Consider the following 21630-nt stretch of genomic DNA (forward strand, 5'->3'; position numbering starts at 1 on the left):
CCCCATTTTAACCATGTTTTAAAGTAGATAGCTAGTTTTGCATTGATAGGGAGCGCTGCCCCACTTACAGTTACGACGATGGCCAAAATTGGCCCCTGCAACTTTTCCATTCCAGAACCAGAACTAACTAAACATGATCGATTTCATCCTGTAACTTGTAAGGGTATGATAGAGAAAATAAATCATCAAACACTTGACCAAACAATATCAATCTAACTTGCTCAAAACAGGCATTACACGATTAAAATGGACGTACCTTCAATTTTCGCTGCTGTTTCCGCCATGTTGCTTACAGTTGGTAACAGATAGGGGCGATAACTTGGTATCAACAGGGGGCATCACTCTTTTGAAAAACAGACAAACGCGCACGAAAAACTTCGCGTAGATCTGGACCGAAATTAAAGAGTGGTGAGCGTGATGGAATGTGACGGGATGTGACGTCACCACTTCAACAAACTCGCGAAGATTGGAACTCACGAACATTTGACGAAGGTGAATCTGGATGTCTCTATCAGTGATAACAATGAGTGATGTTGAATTTCATGAAAAAACGGCCGAACAATTTATTTAACTTCTTACACACGCACATATTCCACAATGCGCTCTGAACATATTGAAGAAAATAACATACTCAAGATGTATGCACAGTTTCATCAACAAAATCAAGTCTTACTGAATAACATAGAAAGAAGGAAAACAGCATACAACAAAACAAAACAAAAATATTAATCACTGTTTTAAAGGTCATAGTGGTAATATGTCATTAGCAATATGCATATGAGTATGCCCATTTCTGGTTTGCCATTGAGCTTGGCACTTGCCAAAATGTTCTTGTTAGGCCATCCCAGGGCCGTAGACCTGGCCTTCCCGCGCATGTTCGGCTCGGACCGCTACATGACGCTGGCGGGCGTAGTCCCTGCGCTGGTCCCTGGCATGTGCAGTGGCAGCAGCGTGAACTTGGCAAATTCTGCGTCGGTCCCTCTTGTCCAGCGACTCGAGGGTGGACTGTGCGAGGTCCACGTACAGAGAGTTCAGGACTCGGGTGATTTCGAAGGCCCCCTCGTTGAACACCGCCACTGCCCTTGCGGTTGCACCGTCTACACGCCCTTTACCCATGAAGATGGTCTTGGGGCACCTCAGCCACACCAGGTTGTTCAGGGACTCGTTAGTGTCCTGTGTCCCCCCATCTTGCATTCTCTTCAGGAGAGCCTCATCTGACATCCTCCTGAAGACAGGCACCATCTTCTCTGCGACTTCAGGAGCCAAGTAGGTGTGGCAGGCGTTGTCCTTGTGAGCTGGAGGCTCTTCGCCAGAGATGAGGGCTTTCTGGTAGAAGGACCAGGTGTCAGGAGAGGAAGGGCACCTGTGGTGATATGGCCTCTCATCTGTCGACATGCAGTGGAAGAGGGTTGACCACACTGAGGAACGCATCCTGTCGATATTGTCCAGATTGTTAATGATGGCCCCCCAATAATAATTGTGCATGCTGTCGCATTTTCCTTCTGTAAGGCGCCCCACTCCTTTGCCACCCAGTCGCTTATCCTTGGTCAGCTTCCTGAGGGCACTACCCATGTGTTTATGTGCATGGTTGATGCAGTCTAACTTCTCGACATGCACACCTGGGTAAAGGTCCAGCTCCACCACAGCTTTGAAGGCCGATGAATCCCCGTCACACAGCATTTCGGTGGAGCGAAAATTATGTGACCTGACTGACCTACCCCACAGCACCTTGGTGGCTTCCTGCTCCATGGCTTTGCTTGAAGCATGATGGTTTCTGCAGCACTTTGGAGCATGGGCTGCACGCCAGGCTTCCATCTCCTCAGCTGGAAGGTTCTGCGCCTCCTGAAGCTTGCAGGCATGGCAATACTTGGACATCACGTGGAAGGTTCTGCGCCTCCTGAAGCTTGCAGGCATGGCAATACTTGGACATCACGTGGAAGGTTCTGCGCCTCCTGAAGCTTGCAGGCATGGCAATACTTGGACATCACGTGGAAGGTTCTGCGCCTCCTGAAGCTTGCAGGCATGGCAATACTTGGACATCACGTGGAAGTCCACAACCAGTCCTGTAAGGACGTCAATGACGACCCCAACTCCGTACAGGGAAGTGAAGCCCCTCTTCTGCCATGTCCCATCAAATAAGACCGTGATGGCAATGGTCTCCTGCGGGTCTGGGTCGACCTCGGCGTATGCCTTGCGGATGTGGTTGGCACTTTGAAAAAGGGCCTCTTCTCCAGCTTCCACCTCAGCTTCTGAAAAGTAAACACAAAATCAGAATTTGTCTTTATTCTACAGATGTGAAAGAGACCACCTATGTAATAAATAAATTCGTCGCGATATAACCTTCGTGGTTGAAAACGACGTTAAACACCAAATAAAGAAAGAAAGAATAAATAAATCATATATTCACATGTTGGTATTTCCTGCAAAGCAAGTCCTGGCAGGGATATAATTTACCACTGCTCATTATGACAAAATCAGTTAGACTATTGTCATTCTGGAACCACTTTTTCACTTGCTCTTATCCCTGGGAGAATTTTGAGAACTTTCATTTCGTAAGATGCTTCTTCAATTTGGGAGCAGAAAGCATGCAAGTACCGTAAAGTACCTTGTAAGCGCCCACCCCCCCTGTGCACCAATTCCGACCCAAAGTAGGGGGTGGGCGCTTACTAGGTACTACACCCTATGCACGAGCAGTTTTCAGTAAGAAATGTGATCTTTGATCACTTCGTAATCATATCTTCTTTCTTTTTACATCTTCCATTGTTTTTCTTGTTCGTATTGTCATTAGAAGAGCTTGGGGAGACAAATGTCGTCGCATCCTTTTCTTGTCTGCAGAGGTGCCGTCTTCTGGATATGGGCAGCAGTCTATTTTACTTGGCCGAAGACTGTTTTCGACAGAAAGAGAGAGAGAGAGAGAGAGAGAGAGAGAGAGAGAGAGAGAGAGAGAGAGAGAGAGAGAGAGAGAGAGAGAGAGAGAGAGAGAGAGGGAGAGAGAGAGAGAGGAGAGAGAGAGAGAGAGAGAGAGAGAGAGAGAGAGAGAGAGAGAGAGAGAGAGAGAGATCAGAGAGAGAGAGAGAGCTTCTTCTTCAGTTTCCTTTCCGGCCTGGTGACGTAACAGGGTATCGCGATTCTTTCGCGATTTTCGTATCCTTTTTCTATCTACCCCAAACTCACTTGCTGTTTGCGACACATTTCCATTGGCGTTATTATCCAAATAGTCAAGAGCTGACAGCTTAAATGCAACGGTGTACGATTTTATCCGCGGCATCTTGTAATCATTGACTTGCAGGCGTTTGATAGGGTTTACAAGAAAGGGAAATCATTCACAAAACTAGCAGATCAAGTGCGGAATTTTTATTTCTCCTGATTTCAATGGTGTAAAGTGGAGGGTGGGCGCTTACAAGGTACCATACCCTATGCACGGTTTTGGACTAAAAATGGGGGGTGGGCGCTTACTCGATACTGGGCGCTTACAAGGTACTTTACGGTACATGTATACTATATGTAGGTTAAACAAAATATTACATCGCAAGCTGTGTCATATTAGATATTCATTGATTGCTTTTGTGTGTGCTTTTGTTTGCATTTCAGTATTAAGATCACAAAAGCTTGTGTAAACCTGATATGATCTATTTTGATCATGAGCTTAAAGCCCTAGTGTTAAACAGTAAAATAGGACCACTACCCTCCCCGAACTTTCTTGAACAAAACAATTGTTCTGAGAAAAAGAAATGTGTGTGTATGTGTGTGTGTGTGTGTGTGTGTGTGTGTGTGTGTGTGTGTGTATGTGTGTGTGTGTGTGTGTGTGTGTGTGTGTGTGTGTGTGTGTGTGTGTGTGTGTGTGTGTGTGTGTGTGTGTGTGTGTGTGCAGTTAGTTGTGAATAGTTTCAATGATCATGTGAACAAGATTTTCAGAAGTGACTTGAAGCGTGTAAATATAACCAGCTAGTACTGCTATCTCACATGTTATGCAATACAAACGGATGATGGACACAAGAGTTATGACAACAAGCAAGTTTCACTTGTGTGAATGTGTGTTTTAGTTTGCAGTGCACCTGAACAACACACACCAACAGAACAACAACAAAACATCAACAACCATTGCGTAATCTTTGCAAAGTTCTCAAAGGATGAAATAATACATACCAGTAACCCGCTTATCAGCTGCTTGGAAGCTCGTCAAAACTGGGGCTGGCATCCCCAAAACTGCTCCAAACTTCTGGAGAGATGCATGGGTTGCTCCAATCTCGTGGCTGAACAATGCCATTCTGGTATTCACCTCAAATGGCTTGTTCTTTTGCTCCGCGTTTCTTAAATTTAGTGTAATAACGTCTATATAGCCTACAATTGCAATCGGCTATGAATACCCTTTTTATTGCGTTTATTGGTTCAACTATGATACATTTGTGTTTGCTGCAATCTGTTTTATAAAATAAAACCGAAAAGGTCATTTCTTATGGGTTTTTTTTTAATTTGTCGCCCTGTACACAAGCTTCCCAGTTGTGAGAAAGCTTTACAGTCCAATACCTCCAAATGTATACTTCTAACAGGCTTCAAACTTTGCACAGCGTTTCTATAATTAGGTTTACATTAAAAACCTAAATTATAAGAACATTGCTTGATTTTGAAGCTGTTTACAGCACTTTAAAAATGGCCTTCTGTGGTCTGTTCACGCTTACGACAGTGGGCCTCCCTACATAATGCATGACGCCAGGCGGAGCAGCCACTAGATTGCCAATTTTAAAGTCTTAGGTGTGACACCAAATACACTTTTTTGTGTAAAAAATGCAAACTATCATTCTTAAGTCACCGTTTTGACGGTTGGAAGTGATTCATGCCGTCCACAAACGCCAATTTTAAGGGGTAGGCATGGCGTCATACCCAAACATTGCTCAGATTCTTGAAACACATTTTTGAGCAGAAGAAAGACTGATCTTCAAACACAGGTATATTTCTGACCAAACAATTGCTGTGAATAGGACACTATGTGTGACAGTGAAAAGGACACAATGTGTGACAGTGAAAAGAACACTATGTGTGACAGTGATTATGACACTTTGTGTGACAGTGAATAGAACATTATGTGTGACAGTAAATAGTACACTATGTGTAACAGGGAATAGGAAACTATGTGTGAAAGTGAAGAGAACATCAGGTGTGACAGTAAATAGGACACTATGCATGACAGTGAATATAACACTATGTGTGACAGTAAATAGGACACTATGTGTGACAGTGAATAGTACACTATCTGTAACAGGGAATAGGACACTATGTGTGACAGTGAATAGAACATCAGGTGTGACTGTTAATAGGACACTATGCGTAACAGTGAATAGGACACTATGTGTAACAGTAAATAGAACACTCTGTGCGACAGTGGATATGACACTATGTGTGACAGTAAATAGGACCCTATGTGTAACAGTGAAAAGGACAATATGAGTGACAGTGAATAGGACACTATGAGTGACAGTGAATAGGACACTATGAGTGACAGTGAAAAGGACCCTTTGTTTGACAGTGAAAAGGACACTATGTGTAACAGTAAATAGGACAATGTGTGTGACAGTAAATAGGACACTATGAGTGACAGTGAATAGGACACTATGTGTAAAAGTGAAAATGACACTATGTGTGACAGTGAATAGGACACTACGTGTAACAGTGAATAGGACACTATGTGTGACAGTGAAAAGGAGACTATGAGTAACAGTTAAAATGACACTATGTGTGACAGTGAATAGGACACTATGAGTGACAGTGAATAGGACACTAAGAGTGGCAGTGAATAGGACACTATGTGTAAAAGTGAAAATGACACTATGTGTAAAAGTGAAAAAGGACGCTATGTGTGACAGTGAAAAGGACACTATGTATGACAGTGAATAGGACACTACGTGTAACAGTGAATAGGACACTATGTGTGACAGTGAAAAGGAGACTATGAGTAACAGTTAAAATGACACTATGTGTGACAGTGAATGGGACACTATGAGTGACAGTGAATAGGACACTCTGTGCGACAGTGGATATGACACTATGTGTGACAGTAAATAGGACACTATGTGTAACAGTGGACAGGACAATATGAGTGACAGTGAATAGGACACTATGAGTGACAGTGAATAGGACACTATGAGTGACAGTGAAAAGGACCCTTTGTTTGACAGTGAAAAGGACACTATGTGTAACAGTAAATAGGACCATGTGTGTGACAGTGAATAGGACACTATGAGTGACAGTGAATAGGACACTATTTGTAAATGTGAATAGGACAATATGTGTAACAGTGAAAAGGACACTATGTGTGACAGTGAATATGACACTATGAGTGATTGTGAAAAGGACACTATGTGTGACAGTGAAAAGGACGCTATGAGTGACAGTGAAAAGGACACTATGTATGACAGTGAATAGGATACTACGTGTAACAGTGAATATGACACTATGTGTGACAGTGAAAAGGAGACTATGAGTGACAGTTAAAATGACACTATGTGTAACAGTGAATAGAACACTATTCATGACAGTGAAAAGGACACTATGCATGACAGTGAAAAGGACACTATGGGTGACAGTGGATAGGACACTATGTGTGACAGTAAAAAGGACACTATGAGTGACAGTAAAAAGGACACGGTGTGTGACAGTGAATAGGACACTATGAGTGACAGTGAATAGGAGAATATATGTGACAGTGAAAAGGACACTATGCATGACAGTGAAAAGGACACTGTGTGTGACAGTGAAAAGGACACTATGAGTGACAGTGAAAAGGACACTATGTGTGACAGTGAATAGGACACTATGCATGACAGTAAAAATGACACTATGCATGACAGTGAAAATGACACCATGTGTAACAGTGAAAAGAACACTATGCATGGCAGTAAATAGGACACTATGTGTGGCAGTGAATATGACACGATGTGTGACAGTGAAAAGGACACTATGAGTGACAGTGAAAAGGACACTATGTGTAACAGTGGATGTGACACTATGTGTGACAGTGAAAAGGACACTATGTGTGACAGTGGATAGGACACTGTGTATGACAGTGGATAGGACACTCTGTGCGACAGTGGATAGGACACTGTGTGTGACAGGAAATAGGACACTGTGTGTGACAGTCGACATGACACTCTGTGCGACAGTAGATAGGACACTATGTGTGACAGTAGATATGACACTCTGTGCGACAGTGGATAGGACACTGTGTGTGACAGGGAATAGGACAATATGTGTAACAGTGAAAAGGACACTATGAGTGACAGTGAAAAGGACACTATGTGTGACAGTGAATAGGAAAATATGTGTGACAGTGAAAAGGACACTATGTTTGACAGTGAAAAGGATACGATGTGTGACAGTTAAATGGACACTATGTGTGAATGTGAATAGGACAATATGTGTGACAGTGAATATGACAATATGCGTGACAGTGAATAGGACAATATGTGTGACAGTTAATAGGACACTATGTGTGACAGTGAAAATGACACTATTTGTGACAGTGAATAGAACACTATGTGTGACAGTAAGTAGGACACTGTGTGTGACAATAAAAAGGACACTATGCGTGACAGTGAATAGAAATCTATATGTGACAGTGAATATAACAATATGTGTGACTGTAAATAGGACACTATGTGTAACAGTGAATATGACACTATGTGTAACAGTGAATAGGACACTATGTGTGACAGTGATTAGGACACTATGTGTGACAGTGAATAGGACATTATGTGTAACAGTGGATATGACACTATGAGTGACAGTGAATAGGACACTATGTGTGACAGTGAATAGGACACTATTTGTAACTGTGAACAGGACAATATGTGTAACAGTGAAAAGGACACCATGTGTGACAGTGAATAGGACACTATGAGTGACTGTGAATAGGACACTATGAGTGACAGTGAATAGGACACTATGTGTAAAAGTGAAAATGACACTATGTGTGACAGTGGAAAAGTACGCTATGTGTGACAGTGAAAAGGACACTATGTATGACAGTGAATAGGACACTACGTGTAACAGTGAATAGGACACTATGTGTGACAGTGAAAAGGAGACTATGAGAAACAGTTAAAATGACACTATGTGTGACAGTTAATAGGACACTATTCATGACAGTGAAAAGGACACTATGCATGACAGTGAAAAGGACACTATGCGTGACAGTGAATAGGACACTATGTGTGACAGTGAAAAGGACACTATGAGTGACAGTGAATAGGACACTATGAATGACAGTGAAAAGGACACTGTGCATGACAGTGAAAAGGACACTGTGCATGACAGTGAAAAGAACACTATGAGTGACAGTGAATAGGACACTATGAGTGACAGTGAATAGGACACTGCACTATGAGTGACATTGAATAGGACACTATGCATGACACTGAAAAGGACACTATGCATGACAGTGAAAAGGACACTGTGTGTAACAGTGAAAAGGACACTATGAGTGACAGTGAAAATGACACTGTGTGTGACAGTGAAAAGGACACTATGAGTGACAGTGAAAATGACACTGTGTGTGACAGTGAAAAGGACACTATGAGTGACAGTGAAAAGGACACTATGTGTGACAGTGAATAGGACACTATGAATGACAGTGAAAAGGACACTGTGCATGACAGTGAAAAGGACACTATGCATGACACTGAAAATGACAATATGCATGACAGTGAAAAGGACACTATGTGTAACAGTGAAAAGGACACTATGCATGGCAGTAAATAGGACAATATGTGTGACAGTGAATATGACACTTTGTGTGACAGTGAAAAGGACACTATGAGTGACAGTGAAAAGGACACTATGTTTAACAGTGGATAGGACACTATGTGTGACAGTGAAAAGGACACTATGTGTGACAGTGAATAGGACACTATGTGTGACAGTGAAAAGGACACTATGAGTGACAGTGAAAATGACACTATGTGTGACAGTGAATATGACACAATGTGTGACAGTGAATAAGACATTATGTGTGACATTGAATATGACACTCTGAGTGACAGTGGAAAAGACACTATGCATGGCAGTAAATAGGACACTATGTGTGACAGTGAATATGACACTATGTGTGACAGTGAATAGGACACTACGTGTAACAGTGAATAGGACACTATGTGTGACAGTGAAAAGGAGACTATGAGTAACAGTTAAAATGACACTATGTGTGACAGTGAATAGGACACTATGAGTGACAGTGAAGAGGACACTAAGAGTGGCAGTGAATAGGACACTATGTGTAAAAGTGAAAATGACACTATGTGTAAAAGTGAAAAAGGACGCTATGTGTGACAGTGAAAAGGACACTATGTATGACAGTGAATAGGACACTACGTGTAACAGTGAATAGGACACTATGTGTGACAGTGAAAAGGAGACTATGAGTAACAGTTAAAATGACACTATGTGTGACAGTGAATGGGACACTATGAGTGACAGTGAATAGGACACTCTGTGCGACAGTGGATATGACACTATGTGTGACAGTAAATAGGACACTATGTGTAACAGTGAACAGGACAATATGAGTGACAGTGAATAGGACACTATGAGTGACAGTGAATAGGACACTATGAGTGACAGTGAAAAGGACCCTTTGTTTGACAGTGAAAAGGACACTATGTGTAACAGTAAATAGGACAATGTGTGTGACAGTGAATAGGACACTATGAGTGACAGTGAATAGGACACTATTTGTAAATGTGAATAGGACAATATGTGTAACAGTGAAAAGGACACTATGTGTGACAGTGAATATGACACTATGAGTGATTGTGAAAAGGACACTATGTGTGACAGTGAAAAGGACGCTATGAGTGACAGTGAAAAGGACACTATGTATGACAGTGAATAGGATACTACGTGTAACAGTGAATATGACACTATGTGTGACAGTGAAAAGGAGACTATGAGTGACAGTTAAAATGACACTATGTGTAACAGTGAATAGAACACTATTCATGACAGTGAAAAGGACACTATGCATGACAGTGAAAAGGACACTATGGGTGACAGTGGATAGGACACTATGTGTGACAGTAAAAAGGACACTATGAGTGACAGTAAAAAGGACACGGTGTGTGACAGTGAATAGGACACTATGAGTGACAGTGAATAGGAGAATATATGTGACAGTGAAAAGGACACTATGCATGACAGTGAAAAGGACACTGTGTGTGACAGTGAAAAGGACACTATGAGTGACAGTGAAAAGGACACTATGTGTGACAGTGAATAGGACACTATGCATGACAGTAAAAATGACACTATGCATGACAGTGAAAATGACACCATGTGTAACAGTGAAAAGAACACTATGCATGGCAGTAAATAGGACACTATGTGTGGCAGTGAATATGACACTATGTGTGACAGTGAAAAGGACACTATGAGTGACAGTGAAAAGGACACTATGTGTAACAGTGGATGTGACACTATGTGTGACAGTGAAAAGGACACTATGTGTGACAGTGGATAGGACACTGTGTATGACAGTGGATAGGACACTCTGTGCGACAGTGGATAGGACACTGTGTGTGACAGGAAATAGGACACTGTGTGTGACAGTCGACATGACACTCTGTGCGACAGTAGATAGGACACTATGTGTGACAGTAGATATGACACTCTGTGCGACAGTGGATAGGACACTGTGTGTGACAGGGAATAGGACAATATGTGTAACAGTGAAAAGGACACTATGAGTGACAGTGAAAAGGACACTATGTGTGACAGTGAATAGGAAAATATGTGTGACAGTGAAAAGGACACTATGTTTGACAGTGAAAAGGATACGATGTGTGACAGTTAAATGGACACTATGTGTGAATGTGAATAGGACAATATGTGTGACAGTGAATATGACAATATGCGTGACAGTGAATAGGACAATATGTGTGACAGTTAATAGGACACTATGTGTGACAGTGAAAATGACACTATTTGTGACAGTGAATAGAACACTATGTGTGACAGTAAGTAGGACACTGTGTGTGACAATAAAAAGGACACTATGCGTGACAGTGAATAGAAATCTATATGTGACAGTGAATATAACAATATGTGTGACTGTAAATAGGACACTATGTGTAACAGTGAATATGACACTATGTGTAACAGTGAATAGGACACTATGTGTGACAGTGATTAGGACACTATGTGTGACAGTGAATAGGACATTATGTGTAACAGTGGATATGACACTATGAGTGACAGTGAATAGGACACTATGTGTGACAGTGAATAGGACACTATTTGTAACTGTGAACAGGACAATATGTGTAACAGTGAAAAGGACACCATGTGTGACAGTGAATAGGACACTATGAGTGACTGTGAATAGGACACTATGAGTGACAGTGAATAGGACACTATGTGTAAAAGTGAAAATGACACTATGTGTGACAGTGGAAAAGTACGCTATGTGTGACAGTGAAAATGACACTATGTATGACAGTGAATAGGACACTACGTGTAACAGTGAATAGGACACTATGTGTGACAGTGAAAAGGAGACTATGAGTAACAGTTAAAATGACACTATGTGTCACAGTTAATAGGACACTATTCATGACAGTGAAAAGGACACTATGCATGACAGTGAAAAGGACACTATGCGTGACAGTGAATAGGACACTATGTGTGACAGTGAAAAGGACACTATGAGTGACAGTGAATAGGACACTATGAATGACAGTGAAAAGGACACTGTGCATGACAGTGAAAAGGACACTGTGCATGACAGTGAAAAGAACACTATGAGTGACAGTGAATAGGACACTATGAGTGACAGTGAATAGGACACTGCACTATGAGTGACAGTGAATAGGACACTATGCATGACACTGAAAAGGACACTATGCATGACAGTGAAAAGGACACTGTGTGTAACAGTGAAAAGGACACTATGAGTGACAGTGAAAATGACACTGTGTGTGACAGTGAAAAGGACACTATGAGTGACAGTGAAAATGACACTGTGTGTGACAGTGAAAAGGACACTATGAGTGACAGTGAAAAGGACACTATGTGTGACAGTGAATAGGACACTATGAATGACAGTGAAAAGGACACTGTGCATGACAGTGAAAAGGACACTATGCATGACACTGAAAATGACAATATGCATGACAGTGAAAAGGACACTATGTGTAACAGTGAAAAGGACACTATGCATGGCAGTAAATAGGACAATATGTGTGACAGTGAATATGACACTTTGTGTGACAGTGAAAAGGACACTATGAGTGACAGTGAAAAGGACACTATGTTTAACAGTGGATAGGACACTATGTGTGACAGTGAAAAGGACACTATGTGTGACAGTGAATAGGACACTATGTGTGACAGTGAAAAGGACACTATGAGTGACAGTGAAAATGACACTATGTGTGACAGTGAATATGACACAATGTGTGACAGTGAATAAGACATTATGTGTGACATTGAATATGACACTCTGAGTGACAGTGGAAAAGACACTATGCATGGCAGTAAATAGGACACTATGTGTGACAGTGAATATGACACTATGTGTGACAGTCAAAAGGACACTTCGAGTGACAGTGAAAAAGACACTATGTGTGACAGTGAATAGGACACTATGTGTAACAGTGAATAGGACACTATGTGTGACAGTGAAAAGGAGACTATGAGTAACAGTTAAAATGACAATATGTGTGACAGTTAATAGGACACTATTCATGACAGTGAAAAGGACACTATGCATGACAGTGAAAAGGACACTATGCGTGACAGTGAATAGGACACTATGTGTGACAGTGAAAAGGACACTATGAGTGACAGTGAAAATGACACTGTGTGTGACAGTGAATAGGACACTATGAGTGACAGTGAATAGGACAATATATGTGACAGTGAAAAGGACACTATGCATGACAGTGAAAAGGACACTGTGTGTGACAGTGAAAAGGACACTATGAGTGACAGTGAATAGGACACTATGAATGACAGTGAAAAGGACACTGTGCATGACAGTGAATAGGACACTATGCATGACACTGAAAATGACAATATGCATGACAGTGAAAAGGACACTATGCATGACAGTGAAAAGGACACTATGCATGACAGTGAAAAGGACACTATGCATGACAGTGAAAAGGACACTATGTGTAACAGTGAAAAGGACACTATGCATGGCAGTAAATAGGACACTATGTGTGACAGTGAATATGACACTTTGTGTGACAGTGAAAAGGACACTATGAGTGACAGTGAAAAGGACACTATGTTTAACAGTGGATAGGACACTATGTGTGACAGTGAAAAGGACACTATGTGTGACAGTGAATAGGACACTATGTGTGACAGTGAAAAGGACACTATGAGTGACAGTGAAAATGAAACTATGTGTGACAGTGAATATGACACAATGTGTGACAGTGAATAAGACATTATGTGTGACATTGAATATGACACTCTGAGTAACAGTGGAAAAGACACTATGCATGGCAGTAAATAGGACACTATGTGTGACAGTGAATATGACACTATGTGTGACAGTGAATAGGACACTATGAATGACAGTGAAAAGGACATTATGCATGACAGTGAAAAGGACACTATGCATGACAGTGAAAAGGACACTATGTGTAACAGTGAAAAGGACACTATGCATGGCAGTAAATAGGACACTATGTGTGACAGTGAATATGACACTATGTGTGACAGTCAAAAGGACACTTCGAGTGACAGTGAAAAGGAAACTATGTGTGACAGTGAATAGGACACAATGTGTGACAGTTAATAGGGTACAATGTGTGACAGTGAAACGGACACTATGCATGACAGTGAAAAGGACACTATGCATGACAGTGAATAGGACACTATGTGTAACAGTGAATAGGACACTATGTGTGACAGTGAATAAAACGTTATGCGTGACAGTAACTAGGACATTATGTACGTGTGACAGTGAATATGACACTCTGTGTGACAATAAATAGGACAATCTGTGCGACAGTGGAAAGGACACTATGTGCGACAGTGCATAGGACACTGTGTGTGACAGGGAATAGGACACTGTGTGTGTCAGTCGATAGGACACTCTGTGCGACAGTGGATAGGACACTGTGTGTGACAGGGAATAGGACACTGTGTGTGACAGTGAATAGGACACTGTATGACAGTGAATAGAACACTGTGTGTGACAGTGAATAGGACACTGTGTGTAACAGTGGATAGGTCACTATGTGTGACAGGGAATAGGACACTGTGTGTGACAGGGAATAGGACACTATGTTTTACAGTCGATAGGACACTCTGTGCGACAGTGGATAGGACACTGTGTGTGACAGGGAATCGGACACTGTGTGTGACAGTCGATAGGACACTCTGTGCGACAGTGGATAGGACACTGTGTGTGACAGGGAATAGGACACTGTGTGTGACAGTCGATAGGACACTCTGTGCGACAGTGGATAGGGCACTGTGTGTGACAGTCGATAGTACAATCTGTGTGACAGTGGATAGGACACTATGTGTGACAGTGGATATGACACTCTGTGCGACAGTGGATAGGACACTGTGTGTGACAGGGAATAGGACAATATGTGTAACAGTGAAAAGGACACTATGAGTGACAGTGAAAAGGACACTATGTGTGACAGTCAATAGGACACTATGTGTGACAGTGAAAAGGACACTATGTTTGACAGTGAAAAGGATACGATGTGTGACAGTTAAATGGACACTATGTGTGAATGTGAATAGGACAATAGGTGTGACAGTGAATATGACACTATGCGTGACAGTGAATAGGACAATATGTGTGACAGTTAATAGGACACTATGTGTGACAGTGAAAAGGACACTATTTGTGACAGTGAATAGAACACTATGTGTGACAGTAAGTAGGACACTGTGTGTGACAATAAAAAGGACACTATGCGTGACAGTGAATAGAAATATATGTGTGACAGTGAATAGGACACTATATGTGACAGTGAATATAACAATATGTGTGACTGTGAATAGGACAATATGTGTGACAGTGAATAGGACACTATGCGTGACAGTGAAAATGACACTATGTGTGACAGTGAATATGACACAATGTGTGACAGTGAATAAGACATTATGTGTGACATTGAATATGACACTCTGAGTGACAGTGAAAAAGACACTATGCATGGCAGTAAATAGGACACTATATGTGACAGCGAAAAGGACACTATGTGTGACAGTGAATAGGACACTATGTGTGACAGTGAAAAGGACACTATGAGTGACAGTGAAAATGACACTATGTGTAACAGTGAATAGGACACTATGTGTGACAGTGATTAGGACACTATGTGTGACAGTGAATAGGACATTATGTGTAACAGTGTATAGGACACTATGAGTGACAGTGAATAGGACACTATGTGTGACAGTGAATAGGACACTATTTGTAACTGTGAATAGGACAATATGTGTAACAGTGAAAAGGACACCATGTGTGACAGTGAATAGGACACTATGAGTGACTGTGAATAGGACACTATGAGTGACAGTGAATAGGACACTATGTGTAACAGTGAAAATGACACTATGTGTGACAGTGAAAAAGGACGCTATCTGTGACAGTGAAAAGGACACTATGTATGACAGTGAATAGGACACTACGTGTAACAGTGAATAGGACAATATGTGTGACAGTGAAAAGGAGACTATGAGTAACAGTTAAAATGACACTATGTGTGACAGTTAATAGGACACTATTCATGACAGTGAAAAGGACACTATGCATGACAGTGAAAAGGACACTATGCGTGACAGTGAATAGGACACTATGTGTGACAGTGAAAAGGACACTATGAGTGACAGTGAAAAGGACACTGTGTGTGACAGTGAATAGGACACTATGAGTGACAGTGAATAGGACAATATATGTGACAGTGAAAAGGACAATATGCATGACAGTGAAAAGGACACTGTGTGTGACAGTGAAAAGGACACTATGTGTAACAGTGAAAAGGACACTATGCATGGCAGTAAATAGGACACTATGTGTGACAGTGAATATGACACTATGTGTGACAGTCAAAAGGACACAATGAGTGACAGTGAAAAGGACACTATGAGTGACAGTGAATAGGACACTATGAATGACAGTGAAAAGGACACTGTGCATGACAGTGAAAAGAACACTATACATGACAGTGTAAATGACATTATGCATGACAGTGAAAAGGACACTATGTGTAACAGTGAAAAGGACACTATGCATGGCAGTAAATAGGACACTATGTGCGACCGTGAATATGACACTTTGTGTGACAGTGAAAAGGACACTATGAGTGACATTGAAAAGGACACTCTGTGCGACAGTGGATAGGACACTGTGTGTGACAGGGAATAGGACACTGTGTGTGACAGTGAATAGGACACTGTATGACAGTGAATAGAACACTGTGTGTGACAGTGAATAGGACACTGTGTGTGACAGTGGGTAGGTCACTATGTGTGACAGGGAATAGGACACTGTGTGTGACAGGGAATAGGACACTATGTGTGACTGTGAATAGGACACTGTGTATAACAATGGATAGGACACTATGTGCGACAGTGGATAGTGCACTGTGTGTCACAGTCGATAGTACAATCTGTGTGACAGTCGATATGACACTCTGTGCGACAGTGGATAGGACACTATGTGTGACAGTGGATAGGACACTGTGTGTAACACTGAATAGGACACTATGTGCGACAGTGGATAGGACACTGTGTGTGACAGGGAATAGGACATTATGTGTGGCAGTGAATAGGACACTGTATGACAGTGAATAGGACACAGTGTGTGACAGGGAATGGGACACTGTGTGTGACAGTGGATAGGACACTCTGTGCGGCAAGGGATAGGACAATGTGTGTGACAGGGAATAGGACACTGTGTGTGACAGTCGATATGACACTCTGTGCGACAGTGGGTAGGACACTATGTGTGACAGTGGAGAGGACACTGTGTGTGACAGTCGATATGACACTCTGTGCGACAGTGGATAGGATACTGTGTGTGACAGGGAATAGGACATTGTGTGTGGCAGTGAATAGGACACTGTATGACCGTGAATAGGACACAGTGTGTGACAGTGAATAGGACACAGTGTGTGACAGTGAATAGAACAGTCTGTGCGACAGTGGATAGGACACTATGTGTGACAGTGGATAGAACACTATGTGTGACAGTGAATAGTACACTGTGGGTGACAGGGAATAGGACACTATGTGTGACAGTGGATAGAACACTATGTGTGACAGTGAATAGGACACTGTGGGTGACAGGGAATAGGACACTATGTGCGACAGTGGATTGGACACTATGTGTGACAGTGGATAGGACACTATGTGTGACAGTGAATAGTACACGCTGTGTGTGACAGTGAATAGGACACTATGTGCGACAGTGGATAGGACACTGTGTGTGACAGTGAATAGGACACTGTGGGTGTCAGGGAATAGGACATTCTGTGCGACAGTGGAAAGGACACTGTGTGTGACATTGAATAGGACACTATGTGTGACAGTGAATAGAACATTATGTGTGACAGTAAATAGGACACTATGTGTGACAGTGGATAGAACACTCTGTGCGACAGTGGATATGACACTGTGTGTGACGGTATGCGGAAATTGAGTTGTTTTTCTTGGGTACAAATATAACGACTACTTTCGGCCGTCCATACAGACGAACAGAGATGAGTACTTAGACTCACCGATTATTCAGGTGAATTAAAAGATGATTTGCTTCTCTGTACCTTAACACGGCCTGACTGTAAATGACATGTGCCAATTGTGATAGGAAAGGTCCACTCACCCGGGACTGCAACTTCACTCAAAGTAAGATGTTGAAAGCCTTCACCATGGAATGTCTTTTTGTCTATACGAACATATTGCCCAGTGACCATGTGTTCGCATTGCATGATGTATCTAGCTGCAAATGAAAACATGGCATACATCGTTTAGTTATGTTTTCTTTGCTTACTTCTTAGTCGATTGCTTCTTTCTTCTTCACAGTACAGATATGCATTAGATAGTAGGGCTACAATGCATGCGACAATTAAATAGTAGGCCCAACAGTTAAGGTGTTCACAAGATACTAGCTAGGGACACATACAGTACACGTGTGCACGAGATAGTTAGGACAGAGTACAGGTGTGCAGCGAACATGTGTTCACGAGATGATAGTGACACAATACATGTGTTCACGAGATGATAGTGACACACTACATGTGTTCACGAGATGATAGTGACACAATACATGTGTTCACGAGATGATAGTGACACCATATATGTGTTCACGAGATGATAGTGACACCATACATGTGTTCACGAGATAGAAAAGCCACTTGACAGCTTTGCTCGAGATAGTAAGACCAAAGTACAGGTGTGCACGAGATAGTAGTGACACAGTACAGGTGTGCACGAGATAGTAGTGACATAGTACAGGTGTGCACAAGATAGTAGTGACACAGTACAGGTGTGCACGAGATAGTAGTGACATAGTACAGGTGTGCACAAGATAGTAGTGACACAGTACAGGTGTGCACAAGATAGTAGTGACACAGTACAGGTGTGCACGAGATAGTAGTGACACAGTACAGGTGTACACAAGATAGTAGTGACACAGTACAGGTGTGCACGAGATAGTAGTGACACAGTACAGGTGTGCACGAGATAGTAGTGACAAAGTACAGGTGTGCACGAGATAGTAGTGACACAGTACAGGTGTGCACGAGATAGTAGTGACACAGTACAGGTGTGCACGAGATAGTAGTGACAGAGTACAGGTATGCACAAGATAGTAGTGACACAGTACAGGTGTGCACGAGATAGTAGTGACACAGTACAGGTGTGCACGAGATAGTAGTGACACAGTACAGGTATGCACAAGATAGTAGTGACACAGTACAGGTGTGCACGAGATAGTAGTGACACAGTACAGGTGTGCACGAGATAGTAGTGACATAGTACAGGTGTGCACAAGATAGTAGTGACACAGTACAGGTGTGCACGAGATAGTAGTGACATAGTACAGGTGTGCACAAGATAGTAGTGACACAGTACAGGTGTGCACAAGATAGTAGTGACACAGTACAGGTGTGCACGAGATAGTAGTGACACAGTACAGGTGTGCACGAGATAGTAGTGACACAGTACAGGTGTGCACGAGATAGTAGTGACACAGTACAGGTATGCACAAGATAGTAGTGACACAGTACAGGTATGCACAAGATAGTAGTGACACAGTACAGGTATGCACAAGATAGTAGTGACACAGTACAGGTGTGCACGAGATAGTAGTGACACAGTACAGGTATGCACAAGATAGTAGTGACACAGTACAGGTGTGCACGAGATAGTAGTGACACAGTACAGGTATGCACAAGATAGTAGTGACACAGTACAGGTGTGCACGAGATAGTAGTGACACAGTACAGGTATGCACAAGATAGTAGTGACACAGTACAGGTGTGCACGAGATAGTAGTGACACAGTACAGGTATGCACAAGATAGTAGTGACACAGTACAGGTATGCACAAGATAGTAGTGACACAGTACAGGTGTGCACGAGATAGTAGTGACACAGTACAGGTGTGCACGAGATAGTAGTGACACTGTACAGGTATGCACAAGATAGTAGTGACACAGTACAGGTATGCACAAGATAGTAGTGACACAGTACAGGTATGCACAAGATAGTAGTGACACAGTACAGGTGTGCACGAGATAGTAGTGACACAGTACAGGTGTGCACGAGATAGTAGTGACACTGTACAGGTATGCACAAGATAGTAGTGACACAGTACAGGTGTGCACGAGATAGTAGTGACACAGTACAGGTATGCACAAGATAGTAGTGACACAGTACAGGTGTGCACGAGATAGTAGTGACACAGTACAGGTATGCACAAGATAGTAGTGACACAGTACAGGTGTGCACGAGATAGTAGTGACACAGTACAGGTATGCACAAGATAGTAGTGACACAGTACAGGTGTGCACGAGATAGTAGTGACACAGTACAGGTATGCACAAGATAGTAGTGACACAGTACAGGTATGCACACGATAGTAGTGACACAGTACAGGTATGCACAAGATAGTAGTGACACAGTACAGGTGTGCACGAGATAGTAGTGACACTGTACAGGTATGCACAAGATAGTAGTGACACAGTACACGTGTGCACATTGTAGTAGTGACACAGTACAGGTGTGCACGAGATATATAACACACCACAGGTGTGCACGAGATAGTAGGCCCACAGTCCAGGTGTGCACAAGATAAACAAGTCGCGAAAGGCGATCGAAAATACAACATTTAGTCAAGTAGCAGTCGAACTCACAAAATGAAACTGAACGCAATGCAACGCAGCAAGACCGTATACTCGTAGCATCGTCAGTCCACCGCTCACGGCAAAGGCAGTGAAATTGACAAGAAGAGCGGCGTAGTGGTTGCGCTCAGAAGGATAGCACGCTTTTCTGTACCTCTCTTCGTTTTAACTTTCTGAGCGTGTTTTTAATCCAAACATATCATATATATATGTTTTTGGAATCAGGAACCGACAAGGACTAAGATGAAAGTGTTTTTAAATTCATATCGAAAATTTAATTTTGATAATAATTTTTATATATTTAATTTTCAGAGCTTTTTTTTAATCCAAATATAACATAGTTATATGTTTTTTGGAATCAGAAAATGATGGAGAATAAGATGAACGTAAATTTGGATCGTTTTATAAAAAAAAAATGGTTTTACAATTTTCAGATTTTTAATGACCAAAGTCATTAACTAATTTTTAAGCCACCAAGCTGAAATGCAATACCGAAGTCCGGGCTTCGTCGAACATTACTTGACCAAAATTTCAACCAATTTGGTTGAAAAATGAGGGCGTGACAGTGCCGCCTCAACTTTCACGAAAAGCCGGATATGACGTCATCAAAGACATTTATCAAAAAAATGAAAAACACCTCTGGGGATATCATACCCAGGAACTCTCATGTCAAATTTGTGACCCTCCACCACGAAATGAGTCGCATGTCATCTCGCGCGGTTCTGCGCTAGGCTTAAATATAAGTCCGGGGAGTGTCTGGTAACAGTGTGAGGGTTACCTTAGTCACAGGCTTATAACTCAAACAGTTTTTGCTCTTTTCTAAAACGGTTTTCACCACTGGATAGAGCATAACAAACTCTTTAAGAAAATGTAAAAATATGAAAATCATGCAAAGGTGACATGCGACTCATTCCGTGGTGGAGGGTCACATTTCATAAAGATCGGTCCAGTAGTTTAGTCTGAATCGCTCTACACACACACAGACAGACAGACACACACACACACACACACACACACACACACACACACACACACACACACACACACATACACACACACACACGCACATACACCACGACCCTCGTCTCGATTCCCCCTCTACGTTAAAACATTTTGTCAAAACTTGACTAAATGTAAAAAGGCCACAGTATAGTTGTGTACGAGATATTAGGCCAACAGTTAAGGTGTGCACGTGATAGTAAGGTCACCTTATAACACACACACACACACACACACACACACACACACACACACACACA

General features: G+C 42.0%; 2 protein-coding genes across 2 annotated transcripts in view; both read right to left on the bottom strand.

The window, feature by feature from the left end:
- LOC138974393 (uncharacterized) overlaps positions 1-21630 on the bottom strand; it is a 270189-nt gene that overhangs the window by 167170 nt on the left and 81389 nt on the right. Inside the window, exon 5 of the mRNA XM_070347110.1 lies at positions 17852-17968. Coding sequence (XP_070203211.1) covers positions 17852-17968 — 117 coding nt within the window. The remainder of the gene's footprint in view (positions 1-17851; positions 17969-21630) is intronic.
- Positions 835-4836, bottom strand: LOC138974395 (uncharacterized). Its single transcript, XM_070347112.1, has 4 exons — positions 4811-4836; positions 4147-4310; positions 2005-2249; positions 835-1839 (listed from the first exon to the last, which is right to left on the bottom strand). Exons 1-4 carry the CDS (start codon positions 4834-4836, stop codon positions 835-837), a joined length of 1440 nt encoding a protein of 479 aa, XP_070203213.1.

The sequence above is a fragment of the Littorina saxatilis genome, linkage group LG8 (assembly GCF_037325665.1).
Source record: "Littorina saxatilis isolate snail1 linkage group LG8, US_GU_Lsax_2.0, whole genome shotgun sequence".
Lineage (NCBI taxonomy): Eukaryota > Metazoa > Mollusca > Gastropoda > Littorinimorpha > Littorinidae > Littorina > Littorina saxatilis.

Coding starts and splice junctions, on each gene's coding strand:
- LOC138974395 (XM_070347112.1), bottom strand. CDS start 4,836: ATGAATCACTTCCAACCGTCAAAACG. Junction 4,311..4,810: donor CACTTCCAACCGTCAAAACG/GTGACTTAAGAA, acceptor ACTAAATTTAAG/AAACGCGGAGCAAAAGAACA. Junction 2,250..4,146: donor AGCTGATAAGCGGGTTACTG/GTATGTATTATT, acceptor TTTACTTTTCAG/AAGCTGAGGTGGAAGCTGGA.